General features: G+C 36.7%; 1 protein-coding gene across 3 annotated transcripts in view; it reads left to right on the top strand.

The window, feature by feature from the left end:
• Nucleotides 1-17,067, top strand: part of ARB2A (ARB2 cotranscriptional regulator A) — a 254,631-nt gene that overhangs the window by 181,882 nt on the left and 55,682 nt on the right. For all 3 annotated transcript variants that reach the window (XM_059493028.1, XM_059493026.1, XM_059493027.1), the window contains 2 exons: nt 5,092-5,208; nt 9,652-9,736. In XM_059493028.1, coding sequence (XP_059349011.1) covers nt 5,092-5,208; nt 9,652-9,736 — 202 coding nt within the window. The remainder of the gene's footprint in view (nt 1-5,091; nt 5,209-9,651; nt 9,737-17,067) is intronic.

The following is a 17,067-nucleotide window of genomic DNA, read 5'->3' as shown; positions in this document are numbered from 1 at the left end:
AGATGCTATTAAGCAATCTACTCTAATATGTTCTTGCATTATTACTACTGTTGCAGTGTGATTTATTGATGTAGAAAAATATCACAGTTGTAGATGTAACATTCAGTGGATCTTTGAAGAAAGTATCAGCAAGTACTATGGCCAATCTCTAATTCTATCATTTAAGGTATTTTCTTTCGCTGTTTAAAAACTGATGTGTATCAGGGGCTTTGTCTACTGCAAGTAGGGATTTTATCACATCTGCAAATTAATTTAGGGAAGATGTTTGCTCTTACTAATTGAAAATGAAAACTGGTAGAACTTTGGATTATTTATTATTTTTGTTTTGTGTTGTTCGAGCATATTTGCCCAGCAATTCTAATTCCTAGTTAATAGTATTTTATGAGGGCTTGGGGATCCAATTTCATTTTAAGATGTGCAGAAAATTGAGAGTATTTCAGAAATTCAGGAATTCTATTCAGGAAGCAGTGAACGGTCTTAGGAATGCCATACCAACAGACTTGCACTACAGAATACAGAATTACATACTTCCTGGTGAAGAGAAGTTTTTCATAACTGAGGAGAGGCTCAAGTGCTGCCAGGCAGACAGACTAGTTAGTTAATTGGTTTGTATGAGACTGAGTGAAATAATGGTTGAAGAGGATGTTGACTCTGGAGTGGTAACAAGCAAGTTAAAAGGAGAGCATATGAAGTTACCAAAAAGGAATCCACGCTCCTTTCCAAAAGGAAGTAAAAATTGCCCTCTTGCACACTATTCCTATCACGTGATTTCCTCTCTCCTCCTATCTACCACTGCATTTACAAATATTGCAATGTCCAGCTGAAGCTGGGTTGATCCACTGGAATTTCTGCTGCAAATTCATTCCATGTCTGGAAACCAGTGAGGACTTTTGGAGAGGGCTTCCAGTTATTTCCTCTGGAAAGAATTCTGCTTGCAGATGCCAAAATGTCTTAAAGAGTCTCAAATCAGCATGATGCAACTGGATACAATGGAAGATGTGCATCAAAATTATATTGCTCCAATATAATGCCCATTGAAGCCCAGTGCATACCATGTAAGACCATGCAACAACTGAAATTGCTATGGAAGACAAAGAAAGTAGCTGAATAGTTTATTTCAAAACTTCAAGAGAAATTAAAATTTGGATGTGTTTTCAATTCATTTTTTAATCCATTTTTTCTCATTCCTAATTACATACAACTCAGAAGAGTAAATACTTTCTGAATATGAAGTGATTTTTTTTATTTGATTGTATGAACCTGCAAAAATAAAAGCCTATAAAAATAAATAAATATTTTAACTTACTTTAACTTTTCTCAGAAGTTTGAATTTTTACCTGTTTTAAGTGTTAGAATTGATATAAAGAGTTCCATGTTTCGAGGATTTACTCCCACACCTATTTACCTAAAGTCTAATTGGAACTTCCATGGATTTTCATGGTTTCTGGTTGGCAAGATGAGACCTTTAAGTCCTCTTTTACCACACAGATGCTTTCATTTGACACGACTATTATGCTGTAAAATATATACCAAAGGCCTATTTTACAATCTATTTTGACTATATATGCATGCTAAATATACTGCATATATATTCTATGTGAATGTGTGTTTTATTTATACACACTATAGATAGTACAGGTATCAACCTTTTGACATTATAATGTTATGACAACTGTGTAATAGAAGCTTACAGATTAGCAGTAGAATACTTATTAAATTGAGCAACAAATGAGTAGTTATGATGTATGAACATGAGAAATGCACTTTTAGGAATTTTCAAGTTCTTGCTTATATAACTGTTAGAGCTGAATACTTTTGCAACTAGAATGTTGAGATCTTCCCTTCCAAAGTGAAGAAACAAATTTTCAACCAATGGGATAAAGAGAACTTTCAAAAGGATGCTTGAATGCTTTCTAACTTGTTGCAAGGAGAACTGGTCTACAACTTGTCATTCCAAGGGAATGAAATATATAGTGTTGGAATTTGATTAATAAGTTATCAAACTTTACTGTGACTGCGAAGAAGGAGCACAAGAAAAAAGATAAAATGGAAATGCCTAAAGAGAGAAGCTTATTGGGAAAGTCTAGAGGACCCAGAATCATGAGTGGTGCAGTAATACATGAGAACCTGTTTACGTATAATAGAGAAATGCCATTTTACCTACTTCTGGTTGTAAAAGAATTATTGGAAGAAGGAGTGTAAGGGAGGAATGAGCCATCCAGTGATGAGGTTCACAGAGAGCTGTCCTGCAAAATGTAGTCAGCTAAGAATAGTTTAAGGTTTTTAAATGGGCACTAAGCAGGAAATTAAGTAATTCCTAGGCTGTGAAAACTTTCTGTCAGTGGAATTTATTGATGTAAAAAGATTATAAGCCATAAGTGAACTTCGGAAAAAATTCTTAGGCCTTTGTTTGCTTCAGTAAAAAAATCATTATTCTGAAGAAAAATGTCTAAATTTTAGTATTTTTAGTAGACTGTGGTCTATTAAATATCATCAGTTTTAGTATGTCTACCTTGAAAGATTCTGCAGGCTCCACAAAATAAAACAAGTCCTGGAAAATGTAAATCTTGCATCCCACAGTATCCTTCTCTTGGTATCTAGTACAACTTCTCTGTTACATCAAATTTGAATGGTAGCTGGGTACTACATTTTTATTTAAAGTCAATCTATTTTACCTTTACAGTTTTATTCCACTCATTTAATTTTTAAAATTTACCTTAATTGAAACTGATTTTAGAAAAGAGGAATATGTTCTAACTGTGGGCTAACAATCCATTGAATCTGAAGCATTTACTGAGTATTGAAGCATCTGTGCCCAAAAGTACGTGGACTTCTTGTATCTTCTTGTAGGGTAAATTATCATCCCTGATAAGAGGGTCTGTTGCTTGAGCTTAACCTGGATCTGTTCTCCTTGATTATTATTATCAGTGAATGTCCCATAGTAGCAGTAAACTTGAGCTGCTCTGATAGAAGCAAAAGTGTCTTCAGTTTGACATGCTCTGTTGTGACATTTCTGTGTCACTAAAACATGGACATGTTAGACTTCTTGCTTAAGTGATGGTTATACCCTTGATCCTTTCCACACTTGATGTGTTGTTTTTGTCTATTTCTTTCTAAGTTGGCTCAGAAGGGCATGGATGCCTACCAAAATTTTTTTCCTCTGGTCTGGATGTAAAGAAATCTGTACGTGAACCTCAGTTAATTCTTTTGATCCCTCTTTGCTTCTGCATCAGTGAGACCTTATCCTAACCCTAGCACTGGGGCTGAGTTATCAAAAAACATGACATTGTCAGCCTCACTCACTTTGCTGATCTTTGTGAAGAGAATACGATTCTGCAGGCATCCACAAAGCTGAATGGCAAGCACCAGGAGCACGTTGGGTATTGCATATTATTTCCTATATATCATACATGATCTGAAAAGCAAAGACTGTATGTACTATATGAAGAAAGATTAGAAAGAAATGGTGATCAATGACTGCCAGTTCTTACATGTGCATAGGGAAATTGAAAATAGCAAACCTGAGCTAGGTCTGGAAAAGAAAAAGGGAACTGCACCTTTGTATTTTCTTGTGATTTGAAGAAAAGGGTGATGTTCTAAGATGAACTGGGTGGCTAGTTTTCAAAACAGAAACATGGGACACTGTAGCTTGAGAAAAAAACTGCTTTTCCAAAGCAGAGCATATTTTTTATCTTTGCTGGTCATTAGACGTGCTTCTGAATACCAGCCCTTCATGGAGGAAGTCATGCTGGAATACTCTGAGCTGGTGATGATTTTAAACTTCACCCAGCATGTAATAACTCTGAGTAATTGGTAGGTATGTGGGCTTCAAGGACAGTGATATTTTTGCACCTCTGCCTGTTTAATCATAGTGTTTTGTGGAAGACAGTGCAGCTGAATGATTACTAGAATGCACAGCACTGGAACAGGAATATTATAAAGTGTGTTTAAAACAGTTATTCAATGTACAGGGTTTAAAGTTAGGTGGTGTAGCTGACAGGTCTTGTTTTTAGATACTGTCTCTTTCAAAAAACTTTTTTTCTGGTAGGTTTTTGGACTCATTCTTATGGCAGGGACATGGAACAGTGGGTTCAGAGGTGCAGCCTGTGTGCTGATAATCAGTTATTAGAGCATGAAGAAAGAATACCTGATTTTAGAAATATGGTATGTGTTACGTTTATACAAAAAGGAAGCTTAAAAAACCATTAACATTATTGTAGCATACACAGCGACAATGACACTAATTGTGAAATGCTGGTTTTGTAAGTATAATTTATTATGCTTTCTTTGATCCAGTGTTACAAATTAGGATCACTCATGTCAGGAGATTAAAACCTTTTTGTCTGTCTTTGATATCAAACTATTGTTTCCCCATACCTTTTATCTTGCATAGCAGTGCTGAAATCCACAGCATCTTTGTCAGTTTGCTTGTGTTATTTGCAGCAATCATTTAATTTGTTTTAGAACTGATATTATTTAGTCATACTGTCATTTGCAACAACAGAGGCTCTTTAATATCCTAAAAATGTTGAGAGGCTTTGGTGTTAGCTGAGTAAGTATATGAATAAGGGAGAAGAGAGAAGAATTTTGGGACCATGGTGAGCATGCAAGATAGCTAAATTTGATAGAAAAAGAAAAAACCTATACAAGTCGAAGTGAGATTGTACATCAGAAAAACTACAGCAATCTACTGAAAATTAGTAGATGATAGTCAAGAGAACCTTACAGTGAACCACAGGTACCAGCTTCCCTGAAGAACTGAAATAGGAACTTGGAGAAGCTTGTAAAAGTTGTCCTCAGGGAATCTTCAATTTTTTCACTATGATACCTTTAATCCTAGAATTGTCAAGCCACATGGAAAATAATAGGACTGAATAGTTCAGTCAGTCAAAAGTTAGTATTTTTTTGTTCAAAAATATTAGGTGTTTCTGTTTTTTCTGGACCTGTTAGGAATTGTATAAACTTTAAAACAAGTGAAGTCAGATTATGAATCTGTGTTGGTGTTTCTTTTTAAATTTAAGATCATTGTCTCTGAGTAAGCAGACTCTGTTCAGTAAAAGGAATTACTTTAAATACAATCTTTTTTAACAGATGATTCAACGAGAGGCAGAAGTAAAGAACAGGGTAACTGCTGTGGCGTTGACAGACTCAGTTCACAATGTGTGGCATCAAGAAGTTGGGAAAACTATTAGAGAATGGATGCGAGAGGTAAGACCTTTTTATTTAAAGAATTTGAGTATGTATGTCTGTATAGCGCTGAATAAACATGTCTGGGTGTGAAGGACAGCATAATACAGAACAGTGGAAATCATGAATCCATACCAGCCACTAAAATAACCAAGATTAAAGATTAAAGCCATTTCTGAACTGCCAAGTTAGCAGTCAAAATACTAAGCACTGAGTTCAGTGTTTCTTCCTGATGCACAGTAAAACAGAGACATGCCAAGGCAGCCCATGCAGTGCCTGATACCTGGAGCAAAGTCCTGGGTGCATTCCATGCTGTTGGTTTGACCTAGCAATGGTGGAAAGTCCTCTTTAAGCTCTTCATTACTAAGTTTGATGATTTGCACAAGTGGCAAAATAGCCTTTCTCTCAGCAGCTTTTTGATGCGTAATTACTCCTGTAGGACTCGGAAGCTCTTACACTTAGGTATGAGGTTGCTGAGATTTTAAAAATAATATTTTAGAGCAAGACCAACTAAACTTTTATTGTTTATGAGTCTCATCCTTACTAGATCAGGCTCATCTCTATTTTCTGCATTCCCATGGCAGAACACTAAAACAGTAGGTGCACAGAGTGAATTTAAACTAGTCACATCCTGAACTTTCTTTTGTACTTGAATTTTTCTCGTGGATTTAGTGAAACTTAGTGTATACAGTGCCTATTCCTGACTTTAACTTAAAGTTTTATAGGCCATGACTGATGGGAATAGAAGATCACCTGGGATGCAGCCTGACAGCTCTGACTTAAGTGTTAAAAATATAAAGAATGGTAACCCCTACAGGCTCTGTCAGAGAAATCCCCATTTTCTTTATGGGAAATCAAAACTTAAAATATGTGTTATGTAGTAAAACTGAAATTTTAAATCCTGTAATTTGAATCTGACAACTTCATTTTTCTTTAAGCATTTAGTCTGAATAAGAAAAGTGCATTACCTTTAATTTCATTTGCAGAAAGTAGATGTTAAAGAATAAGTTAAATGATTAATGGCCTAAAAAGTGGATGGAGTGTCATAACTTACATTAGCATTAAAAATCTCCTATAAGAAAGAAGAATTTTACATATGTGAAATGTGGCTGAGTGGTATTAAGTCTAGCATATCACCTGGATATCTCTTACTTTAATCAGGTTTAAGGCTAGTGGTAAAATGAATAATAATTAAAATATACACCTAATCGTTGCCTGTCTGTAGGGCTAATTGCTGTCATTGAAAGAATGAATTGTTAAAATAAAGTAATTCTTCATTTGAGCTATCTCTCCTGTATCACTGGTGGCCTATTTTTAGTACCTATAGATGTCATGATTTTTGAATTTATTAAGAACTGTGATGAATGATAAAACAAATCATCCATTTACATATCTTGACACTGCTTTCGAGAATACTTATTTCTTACAGGCAAGTGTCACATTGTATATAAAAGATAGTTAATTGTGTGCTAATCTTCTGTATTATCTCCAGCTCTCTGATGTAGTGTTCTATCAGTAGTTAATATTAATTTTTCTTATTTCAAATGATTGTAATACTTCATAAAAATTCTACTTCTTTTGTAACTTTTACCACCTTACATTTGCAATTTCACATTCAGCTGTTAATTAAAATTACACATGCAAATCATAAAATTATAATGCTTTACTACTTTAAACCTTAAAACCTTCATGAAATACTTCAATTTTAACAGGTTTTACTAAATATGTTATATTACTGGATAGTGTGTTTGTTTTTTTCTTTTTCCATTGAGTTCAATAGTTTCATTGATCTTCTGTTTCTTACAAAAATCTGCTATGCTTTGTGAACTTCACTTTCTAATCTCATACAGCAACCCTTCCTTTATGTTGTCCCTGCTCTCCCTGGTCCCAGAACAGTAGGGTTGCCTTGACAAATCTATTCAAAAGCCATTCCTCACCCTTTATTGGTGGGGACTGAAGCCTTTGAAATTCTCCCCTCATTGCAACACAGCTGACATCTTCTTCCAGACAGAATGAATTAAGGAAATACAATAAGATACTTGATCTACCAGTCAAGGATCTTTCCACAGTGAAGACGGACTCCATGGTGCACAACTAGGGCAGCAACCATCTACAAATACACAATACATGCTGTTTACCAGAAGAGAATTTGTCCATTTTTACTATCATGAACTGATGTTATTATTTTTTTAGAAATCTGTCAGAAAATCTATTGGGTCTTTCCAAAGGGTTGCTCGGTTTTTTTACCTTTGCCACTTAATGAAGTTAATCAGGTTTTCAGAAAGGAAAAGCTCAGATTTTTCATAGAGCAAGCAACATGGATCTTGTTGTTCAGCTGGTAATCTCATTAAAAATATAGTCCCTTTATAATTAAATCTTCAGTTCAGTAGAATTGGTATCGTTTCATCATAATTTATTGAAAACATATAATTTAATACTTCAGTTTATAGACTACTCTGATTAGATAGCTGTTGTGGTTTGGGAGGAAGTAAGTTTTCTGGGATACGTTGTGGTCAAGCCAATAGGTGCTCAGATTTGAATATTGGCACCTGGTGTGGCCACTGGGGACATTGGATACGCCTCTGAGAACGCAGGGGGTTAAAAAGCAGGGAATTCCCAGAGGGAAGTTCTCTTGGATTCTGGTGAGGAAAGAGTTCGGATCTCTCCCCTGACCAGGTGCTGCTGCTGGGTGTGGGGGGGGAGGCCATGCGGCTGGGTGAGGTAGGCCGGGCCTTGGACAGAGAGGGAGGTGAAGAGGCCCTTGAGGACGGAAAGGTGGAGAAGCACGAAGAGGCCTCGGGCAGCCACTCCCCTCCCCCCCTGGAGAGAGAGAGAGCCAGCCTGTGCTGGTGGTACCACCTTGAAATCCGGCAGAAGGAAAAGGGGGGTGCAGCGAGAAGGTGCCAGCAGGGCAGTAGAAGCCCTGAGCAGGCACAGCCTGAGATTTTAACCCTTTCTCGAATAATGGAAACCTTACAAATATTGATCCTCCTGGATCTGAATGACACGAGAGATAGAGATGAAGTGGAGGGGGAAATGGGCAAGTGTGATGAAAGTCCCTGCAAGTGAAAGGTGCCAGAAGAGTGGAGAAGAATCTTAGGTGGGAAAAGATGATGGAGTGACCTTGGTTGGACTTTTCTTGTATATCCCGTGGGCAGAACCATGTTTCCTGTGACACAGAGACTGCATCCAGGGGGAATCAATGGCTCAGAGCCAAGAGGGTTCAGTGTTGGTACCCCTTGGCCCCAGGGGGTGAAATCTGGGGGGGACAGATGTCCCAAAGGTGAGAGACTGTGCTCTTTTTGGAACAGGACAATGCATCCTTGAAAGGAAAACCCTAGAAGCAGCTCTGGTCCATGTGCAGTGGTGAGAGCACTGGCATGGAAGGAAGAGGTCACAACGGCAGATGTTTTCCAGGTGGTGCCACAAGTGACATGGAAACACACGAGGTTTCAACTGTGTTTGCTGGGGAAGCCTCTGGCACAAGGACTCCTCTCTCCTTGATGAACTGAGAATTGATTGTCTGAAGGGTGGTGATGGACTGAGAGTTGGTGATCTGAGGGATGGATGTATTGGAAATTTGGTGAGGAGAGGAGGAAATGTTTTTGGAAGGTTTTCATTTTCCCTATGTGTTTCTTTTTACTTGTAGTTTAGTTAATAAAGTTTTCTTTATTTCTAAGTGGGGGCCTGCTTTGCTTATTCCTGTTCACATCTCACAGCAGACACCAGGGAGAGGGTATTTTCATTGGGGCACTGGCATTGTGCCAGCGTCAAACCATGACAATAGCTTTTGGAACAAAACATTTAGAAAATTCATGGTAAATTCATCCTTCTCAGAAGTTCAGGAATGAAAGGTAAATGTAAAGGCTTTGTGAATATAATTCCCCAGAGACCAGTATTTGCCTTTTTTTAATGTTCCCACACATTCATCTCAGCTATATTTCCAATTATTTTAATATTAATATTATATCTTGATAGTTTCTGTTTAGTTATAGTATGTTGTTTCATATTTTCATGAATGTTCCTTCAACAGTGTACTCCATCAAAATACCCTGGAAATTCTGATTTCTTAATGTTAGCAAATGAGCAGGCTCAGTGTTTATACCAATACCTGTTTATATCAATACCAACTTGCAAAATCTTTAAGCTTGTAGTGGGTAGTTCAGGCACTAGTTGGTCCAAGCACCTACTCAAGTCTACTGGAACTCAAAGTAGCACTTAAAAACCATGATACTTCAGTACATTACAAATCTGCTGAATTATGTTCTTACTTAGTATGAAATTACAGTATTTCATCGTCAGTAAGCGTAAGTTAGTGTACTGTACTGTCCAGTTGTTATTGTGACTGCTATGTAAATTAGTTTGGGTATTTTGATGTGATCATTGTCCTCACTTACAGAATCTATATTTATTTTTGCTCTGAGTTTTTGACTTATCCCAAGAATTGCCTGCCTGCTCTTACAGAACTGCTGTAACTGGGTGTCCAGCTCCGAGCCCCTGGACACATCGGTGGAGTCCATGCTGCCAGACTGTCCCCGTGTCTCTGCAGGTACATCCATTTGTTTGCAATAGGCCAGTGTACATGTTTATACCCAGAAGCAGCTTGTTAATTTAAAAATGCATTTGGTTCTGGCTGCTTTTTAACCTTTTTGCAGCCAGATGTGGCTGTAAGCATATGGCTTCTGGTATTTTATGCAGCCCACTCTTTTTTTTTTTTTTTGCTTTGTGTGGGAATTAAGTTATCTTGTCTACCTGTTGCTTGAATTTTTCTAGCCTGCCTTCCTGTTTAAGTAATTGATGACATTATATGTAGGAGTCTGAGAAAAATAATAGTGATAACAAGAACCGGTAAATTTATCATAGGTCCTTGAATAAATATCCACCTCTATGTTGGCAACAAGGTTTTAAAGAAGTACATAAATGAAAGTTGCAGTTAAAATAAATGAGCCACTTTCCTGAATGCTGAATGATGGTCAACAGAAGTCTAGTTTACATAGGAAATTATTTGCAGCATCCAAGAACGTTGATGTGAGTTTTCTATTGTTTTGGATATATTTGGCTGTGGTTTTTCATTATTGAATCATAAATTGCAGAGAGCAAGTGAAATTATACGGAGACTTTAGTTAAATATATGATAATTCCAGGAAGTAGATTTAGTCATCAATGTAAAAGGAAAACCTCCAATCTCTGCAGGAACGTAATCTAAAATACATAAAGCCGTTACTGAACTTTCATGCTTGATTATCAGGTTTCCTAACAGCCATAGGTAGTGTATTTCTGTAGAATATAAAACCAAGTTCAAAGGAAGACACAGCCTATACAATATTAATTTAAAAGCTGAAACAATATTTGACCTTGCTTTTTGGGATGCAGTAGTTCGTTTGACAAGTTCGTTTCATATGTGTCTGCATTTGTGAGGTTGTTAGTGAGACCTAACCTTGCAGGTGAAACTGAATTTACTAAGGGATACTTTTAAGGTTTGGAAAATTTAGCAATACTTTGTTTGAGAGCTCACAACAACCAGAGATTTTGATTACATTTCTGCTGTGATTTGGGATCTCACTATGCAGATCCACAGCTCTGTACAGACACATGCAATAGAACTGACATTGTTCTTGCATGCTTTGGAAAATTATATATTACTAAAATTTTCATAGAGTCAACATTCATTTAGCAACTTTTTGCTCTTTTAGGGGAGATTATTGCAGTTTAAAAGAAATATATTATTCAGGAGTGGAATTCTTTAAAACAATATTCACTTCTAATCTCTGACATCTGTGTTACTCTTGTGAAAGAGTATACACTGCATGTTATAGTGGTCATTTTAGTCAGGTAGATAAGGACTTGGTTAGCAGCTGGTCAGTATTTACTGTACACTGGCCAACACTGAAGATAATCCATGACAGCATCTCTTCCCTTTCTTTGTATTCCCCTGATATAAAGAAGATAAAAGGTATTCTATAAAATAAATCCTAGGTGTTACTTGAAAAGCAATGATGCTTCATTAGAGTTGTAAATAATAAGTCTTGATTCTACATTTCTGTTGAAGACGGGTCACGGTGGCCTTAATGTTTCTGCACCACTTAATGAATTCCTAAACTGCACTGAAGTGGTAGAAGAATTAACTTAAATGGGGTAGGACTTTAACCAGTAAAAGTTGGATATTTGTATTTAGTGCATACATCGAGATAAATTAAGGTCACTAATATCTTTGATAGTGGTTTAATGTAATATAACTATTTCCAGACTAGTTCTTTTTAATATAAATATAGTTTAAAATAGTATAACTTCATGTGACTGCTCCTGAATTATCAGCTTACTCACATGTTTTTTCTTATATATCTTATAATTGCCCCTTATATAAACAACTGTAAGACATATACAGAGAACCAAGTCAATAATTTGTAGAGTGTCTTTATATGAGCAATGGTATAAACCTGCATTAGGGTAATATGTAATAAATGTATTAATTATTACTAGATGTAGGGGCATTATTGTTTAATGTGAGAGATTTTATTTCAGTCTTTTGAGGAATACAGTACTGAAAGAGTGAGCCCACACTCAAATCCTGGCAGCATTGCCCTTGGTATTTCAATGAATGACAATGAGAGCATTCAGAACAATGACAGATCTTTTAAAATAAACCCCTTGCAGTAGAAAGATTCACTTCTATGCTTGGAAGCCCATCTTTCTCCCATCCCCACTTTTAGCTATTCCTGCCCAGTAGTTGCTCCAATAAGACTGGCTTCTGAACTCCCTGCTCCAGAACTAGGAGAAATGTTGTAAGGTCTCAGACACAGCATAAACTCCAACTACAGTTAGCAGTAATGCAACCTGTCATTAAAGCATCTATTCCATTGTCTCTGTCAAATTCCAAGCTGAACTCTAGCCTCTTAGCCAGAAATACACCCAACCCTACTCCTTTTTATGTGATGACATTTAATGTACATAATGAAGACTGCTTTGAAGTCTTCATCTTTCTCAAACCTAGATTTTCTTATGTCTTAGATGGATCCATCTCCTCTGAGACAGGACAGATATATTTTGATTTGATTCCATTAGGAAGGTAGGCTAAAACTGAGACAGAAGATAACCTCAAGTCTAACAGAAGTTCTCAATTATGGCTCAAATTAAAGAGTGTAAGAGATAGGAATTTTAGAAGTTCCAAACCCCCATCAGGGGAATTTGCACAAACTTTCAAAAAACCGCATACAACTTAGTTTTGAACACTTGTTGGGACGGATCATCCATAACTTCTCTAGGGAGCTGTCCCAGTGCCTCACCACCCTCAAAGCAAAGAGTTTCTTTCCTGTCTTTGCTCACCTAAACCTGCCCTCTCTCAGTTTGAAGCCTATTACTCCATGTAATGAAGTGGATATGCATCAACACTAATTTAAAATAATCAAGTGAAGATGTTGTAATATTAGTAAAATGAATTGCCTAATCAAATCTTTTTAAGGCCTTCCTAGTTGGCCCCCAAAATCACTAGTTATTCTGTTAACAGTTGCAGCCAATGTTAAAACAATGTGAAATAAGGAAATTACAACTTAAAAGACAAGCAGTGGAATGAAACACTGATAATCAAGAAATGTTCTATTAACAGAAGAGCCTAGGCTTACATATATGTCTATTTAATAAGAGAAAAAAATGTAAGAATTAATTCATACAGCTGAATAAAGTAGCTTCAGGCTGGTAGAAGAAAGAAAAACATCTTTTGGGGGACAGGTATGATGTGTGCTGATGGTGCTCTTGAGTCTTCAGATAGTATTTTCTGGTACCAAAAATCAAGATTGAACTCTGTATTATATACCAAACACTTAATTACATTTAGGTAAGCCAAGCACAACTTTTTTGTCTGTTTTGTTTTTTGCTTTGAATTTAGAAAATATCAGTTATAGCTCTTTGTTTGGGATACAGAGTAGATGGGGTTTGACTGATGAGGTGGTTAAAAAATGGTTTATTCCAAAATCAGTCTCATGGAAGGGCAAGACCGTAAGGTTGTTACACCCATTCATGCCATCACATCCGAAGCTGTAAGTACATCTGAAGCTGTTATAACTTCAGTTACAATGTCTTTTATAAATTTCTTATCCAATCAGCTACTTCCACAAAGCTCACAAGCACCTTCATAAACCAATCATTATTGCTACATTTTACATTATTTTTCCTCTCTTTTTATCTTATCATATAACTCTACAGAAACTTATTGCTGTATCTTCTATTTTTTACCAATTCTATAACAAATTCTTTTGCTAGACTTAGAGATTTTCTACTATCTTGCTTAACATATTTATTCACTTACATCAGGCATATTTCTGCTTGCTTAAAACATATTTCTGCTCAAAGTACAAATCTTTATTCTTAGTTTGTGTCTGTTTCACTTTTCTATTCTAAAGCTTCAGGCCTTCTCCAAGGTCTTAGGTCAAACATTGTATCCATCTCTATATCTGAGCTTGAATGTTCGAGGCCTTGGGACGTCTCTGTGCTTGCATTTCCCACAGCCCTTCACTGACAGAGCAGGTGCGCAGCCTGTGGCCCCACACACAAATGCACTGACTGATGAGGTACAGCTCTTCTTGCAAATTTTGTGTTGATACCCAGGAAGCAATGAATTACCCATTGGATAATGGCAGTGGTGGTTTCTGTTGGCTTTGCCTAATAGGGCACTCTTGCCTTCTGTTTTAAGAGTTCAGTTGTGTATTTCCATAGAAAAGCCTGTCTATCTGGAGATGCACCCTATGCTGAGCAGATCCTGCGTTCAAACAGGAGGCTCTCCAGAGAGGTCAGATGGACTCTCCAACACCGCAGGGTCTGTGTGCAGGGGTAATTGCGTTAGTGAGGCTTGTGACAGCTGTAGGGAAGCATCAACTTATTTCTTCCTGCTTTTTTTCCTCAGCTGTATTTGCACCTCACTACAGTTCTACTCTTACACATTTATGTATCTTGCTCATAAAAAACAAGGCAGAATGAACCATAAACTATATTAAGTGCTGAGATAATACCTGGCTCATACTCTTGGCAGCTTTTAGCCCAGTATACCAATGCTTCTCTTTTTTTTTAGTTTACTCTAGTCATTTAATGAGGACTGTTCTGGACTATTTTCTGATATTAGTGTTTCATGACCAGGGATAGGTGCCCAGCAGTACAAGAAATAGGAGCAAAACCATGCACTTTTTAAATTTAAGCAATTAAGCAATTATTCCATTCTGTTAAAAATGTTATTTCTGCATTCACTAGTCATTCATGGGTATTAATAGTACATTAAGCAGTGTTTACTGTAAAGCTCTTTGCATTTTATGTCTTCATGTGCATGTAGTTCTGTCAATAAAAATTTTGGATTTCAGGAGAAAAGATAAAATGTGGAAGTTTTTTTGTCAAGATGGCAGGTTCCTGAGTCTACCTACCTGTTAATTTAAGGTATTTGCAATATTAATAAGCGGAGGAGTGCAGAAATCTTCAGTGTGAGGCTTGCTTCATCACCCATGTTAACATTCTCATCTGCTGCTAAAACTGGTCCTGCGCTTCCATTTTTGCTCCTCTACCTTGATGGGGGCTCGAAATTATTATGGTAACTTTGAAACATCAGACTGTCATAGCCACAGCTCTGTCAGTAGCTGCACTAAGTCCTGCTTTAACTTATGTCTTCTTGACTTGGTAGTAAGTAGCTTTTTCCCTATTACTGATTCTTCAAAGGAGCTCTGCTTTTATACTCCTGCTCAGTCTCAGGTGTTGCAGACAGCTTTTCGTTTTACACATTTTCATGTGTAAACCTAGCTGGATGTGAGCTCCTATGTTGTGCTTAGAGTAGCTTAGCTCTACAGTGCTTTGGAAAGGACAAAGTCTATACAGACTTGTTGAATGATATTGCAGATTCTGATCTGGGGTGCCAGAGACTCAAAAGTGAACATGAAAATGTGAATTGAAAGCATTGACTTGAATTGCCGGATGTTGCTTGTGTCAGGGAGTTCAATAACACTCATTCATTTACTGTTGTACAAAGTAGTTACATGTACTTGAGGCAGTACTGATATTGGAGAAACAGTTTCATCAAAAATTATTCTTGTACTCAAATATATCTATTTATCATTGCAATTTTTAGACTAGAGTGAACTAGTTACTTGTTGTCCCTAAGGCAGTCTTTGTGGTAATAATGAATAATTTAAAATATTACAGTCAGATATTTCCTATTAAGCATTTGACAGCTATTAGACTATTGTGACTATTGCTTCTGATACTACTCTATGCTGTCTCATTAGTGCCTTATATATCCATATCTGTCTGCACATTGGCAGGTGTTACTCCAGTGCATGATTGCAAACTCTCCTACAGCTCAACACCTGAAAGGAGGTATTACCTGAAAGATGTCCTCCAAAATTCCGTAGCAAAATCTTTATCTGTATTGACATAAAATCCAAAAGATTTTTCACATTTCAGCTTTCATTTTCAATTACAATTGAGATTCAGATTTGGATTTGGATTTGGATTTGTTAGAATTTTTGAAAAAGTTCCATTTCAGTAGAAATCTTTCCTTTTTTCACAAATGGATGTAGTTTAGGCTGGGAAGGATATTTAGATCACTTATTGTCCACTTTTAGATACAGGTCTTTAACTTTTGAACAGATGCCATACTGAAATTTGAAACTTTAATTTGGTGAAAATGTTTCTTCCACTAATTCATTCAGCCTTGGCTGGAAGAATTCAAGAGATAGGGAGTCCATTGCTCATTTCCCTTTAGCATCCACAAACCATTAAAAAGATTGGCTCATTTCTGGTTTGGCTTTGTCTGATCTAAAGTTCCAAACATTAGTTCTTGTTGTGCCTTTTCTACACTAAATTAAAGAGCTGTTCAGTACATTTGCTTTTTGTCCCTGTGAATTACATACTGGCATTGAGCCAACACACCATTTTCTTTTGAGAAACATAACAGATTGAGTTCTTCAAGTCTCAGTGCAAGTTAGTATCTCCAGGTTTCAAATGCTATCATACATTTCTCTGTAGCATCTCCAGTCATTCAACTTCTTTGAGAGAAACCTGTCTACATCTTACCAATGTAATATCAAATCTTTGCTACCTGATTTTCTCCCATTTCATTAAGCAACAGTTACATTTGACCCTTTTATCACCCTACTGTAAAGAGTCAGTTTAGGAGGAACTTGCCCTTTCTAGAGCTGCTGCTTTCATCTCAGTTTTAAACTAGTGCTAGGAAACATTGCAGGTCGCTTTTTTTAAAAATAAACCAAACAAATACACTAACATGAAAAAAAAAAGAAAGAAGGCCATCACCCTTCTTGTTAATAACCATTCCCTCCATCTTCACATTTACATGAGTTTTACCAGCTGCACATTTGTATATATTTTCCTGTGTGGTTGAATAGCCATAGGGAACTCCAGCAATAACATCTCCATTCAATAGTGGTTTCTCCATGGTACCTGCGATTGCTGATTACTTAGTCTCTTTCCACTTAGAAATTTGGAATAATACTGACTTTCAACCCTTTCTTACGAGTAAATTATTCTAGAGTTGTTCTGTTTGTTCTCTCATGAATTTATGAAACATTGACCAATTTCTGCATAAGTTGAAGTTTTAGTTAAGTAATGAAGTTGTAATTAAGTTACTTCACCTTTTGTGGTAATAGTTTACAGCATAGAAGAAGAAATGAGGAATGTATCTTCCTAGTAAAAGAAAAACATTTTAATGTCTCTCTTGAAAGATGAAGGGGAGTAACTCACATTCTAGACACAGTACCTGGAATCAAACAAGCTGGCAAAGCAGCAGTTATCCCCAGTAACAGGTGATAACTGTTACAGGTAAGGGCTCCAGTGTAATGACAGTCTGGAATTTTCATGGGAAGCCTGGGAAGAGCAAAATTTAGTTGCTGA

This window comes from Ammospiza nelsoni, chromosome Z, assembly GCF_027579445.1.
Source record: "Ammospiza nelsoni isolate bAmmNel1 chromosome Z, bAmmNel1.pri, whole genome shotgun sequence".
Taxonomy (NCBI): domain Eukaryota; kingdom Metazoa; phylum Chordata; class Aves; order Passeriformes; family Passerellidae; genus Ammospiza; species Ammospiza nelsoni.
This window is presented reverse-complemented; position numbering and strand designations above follow the sequence as displayed.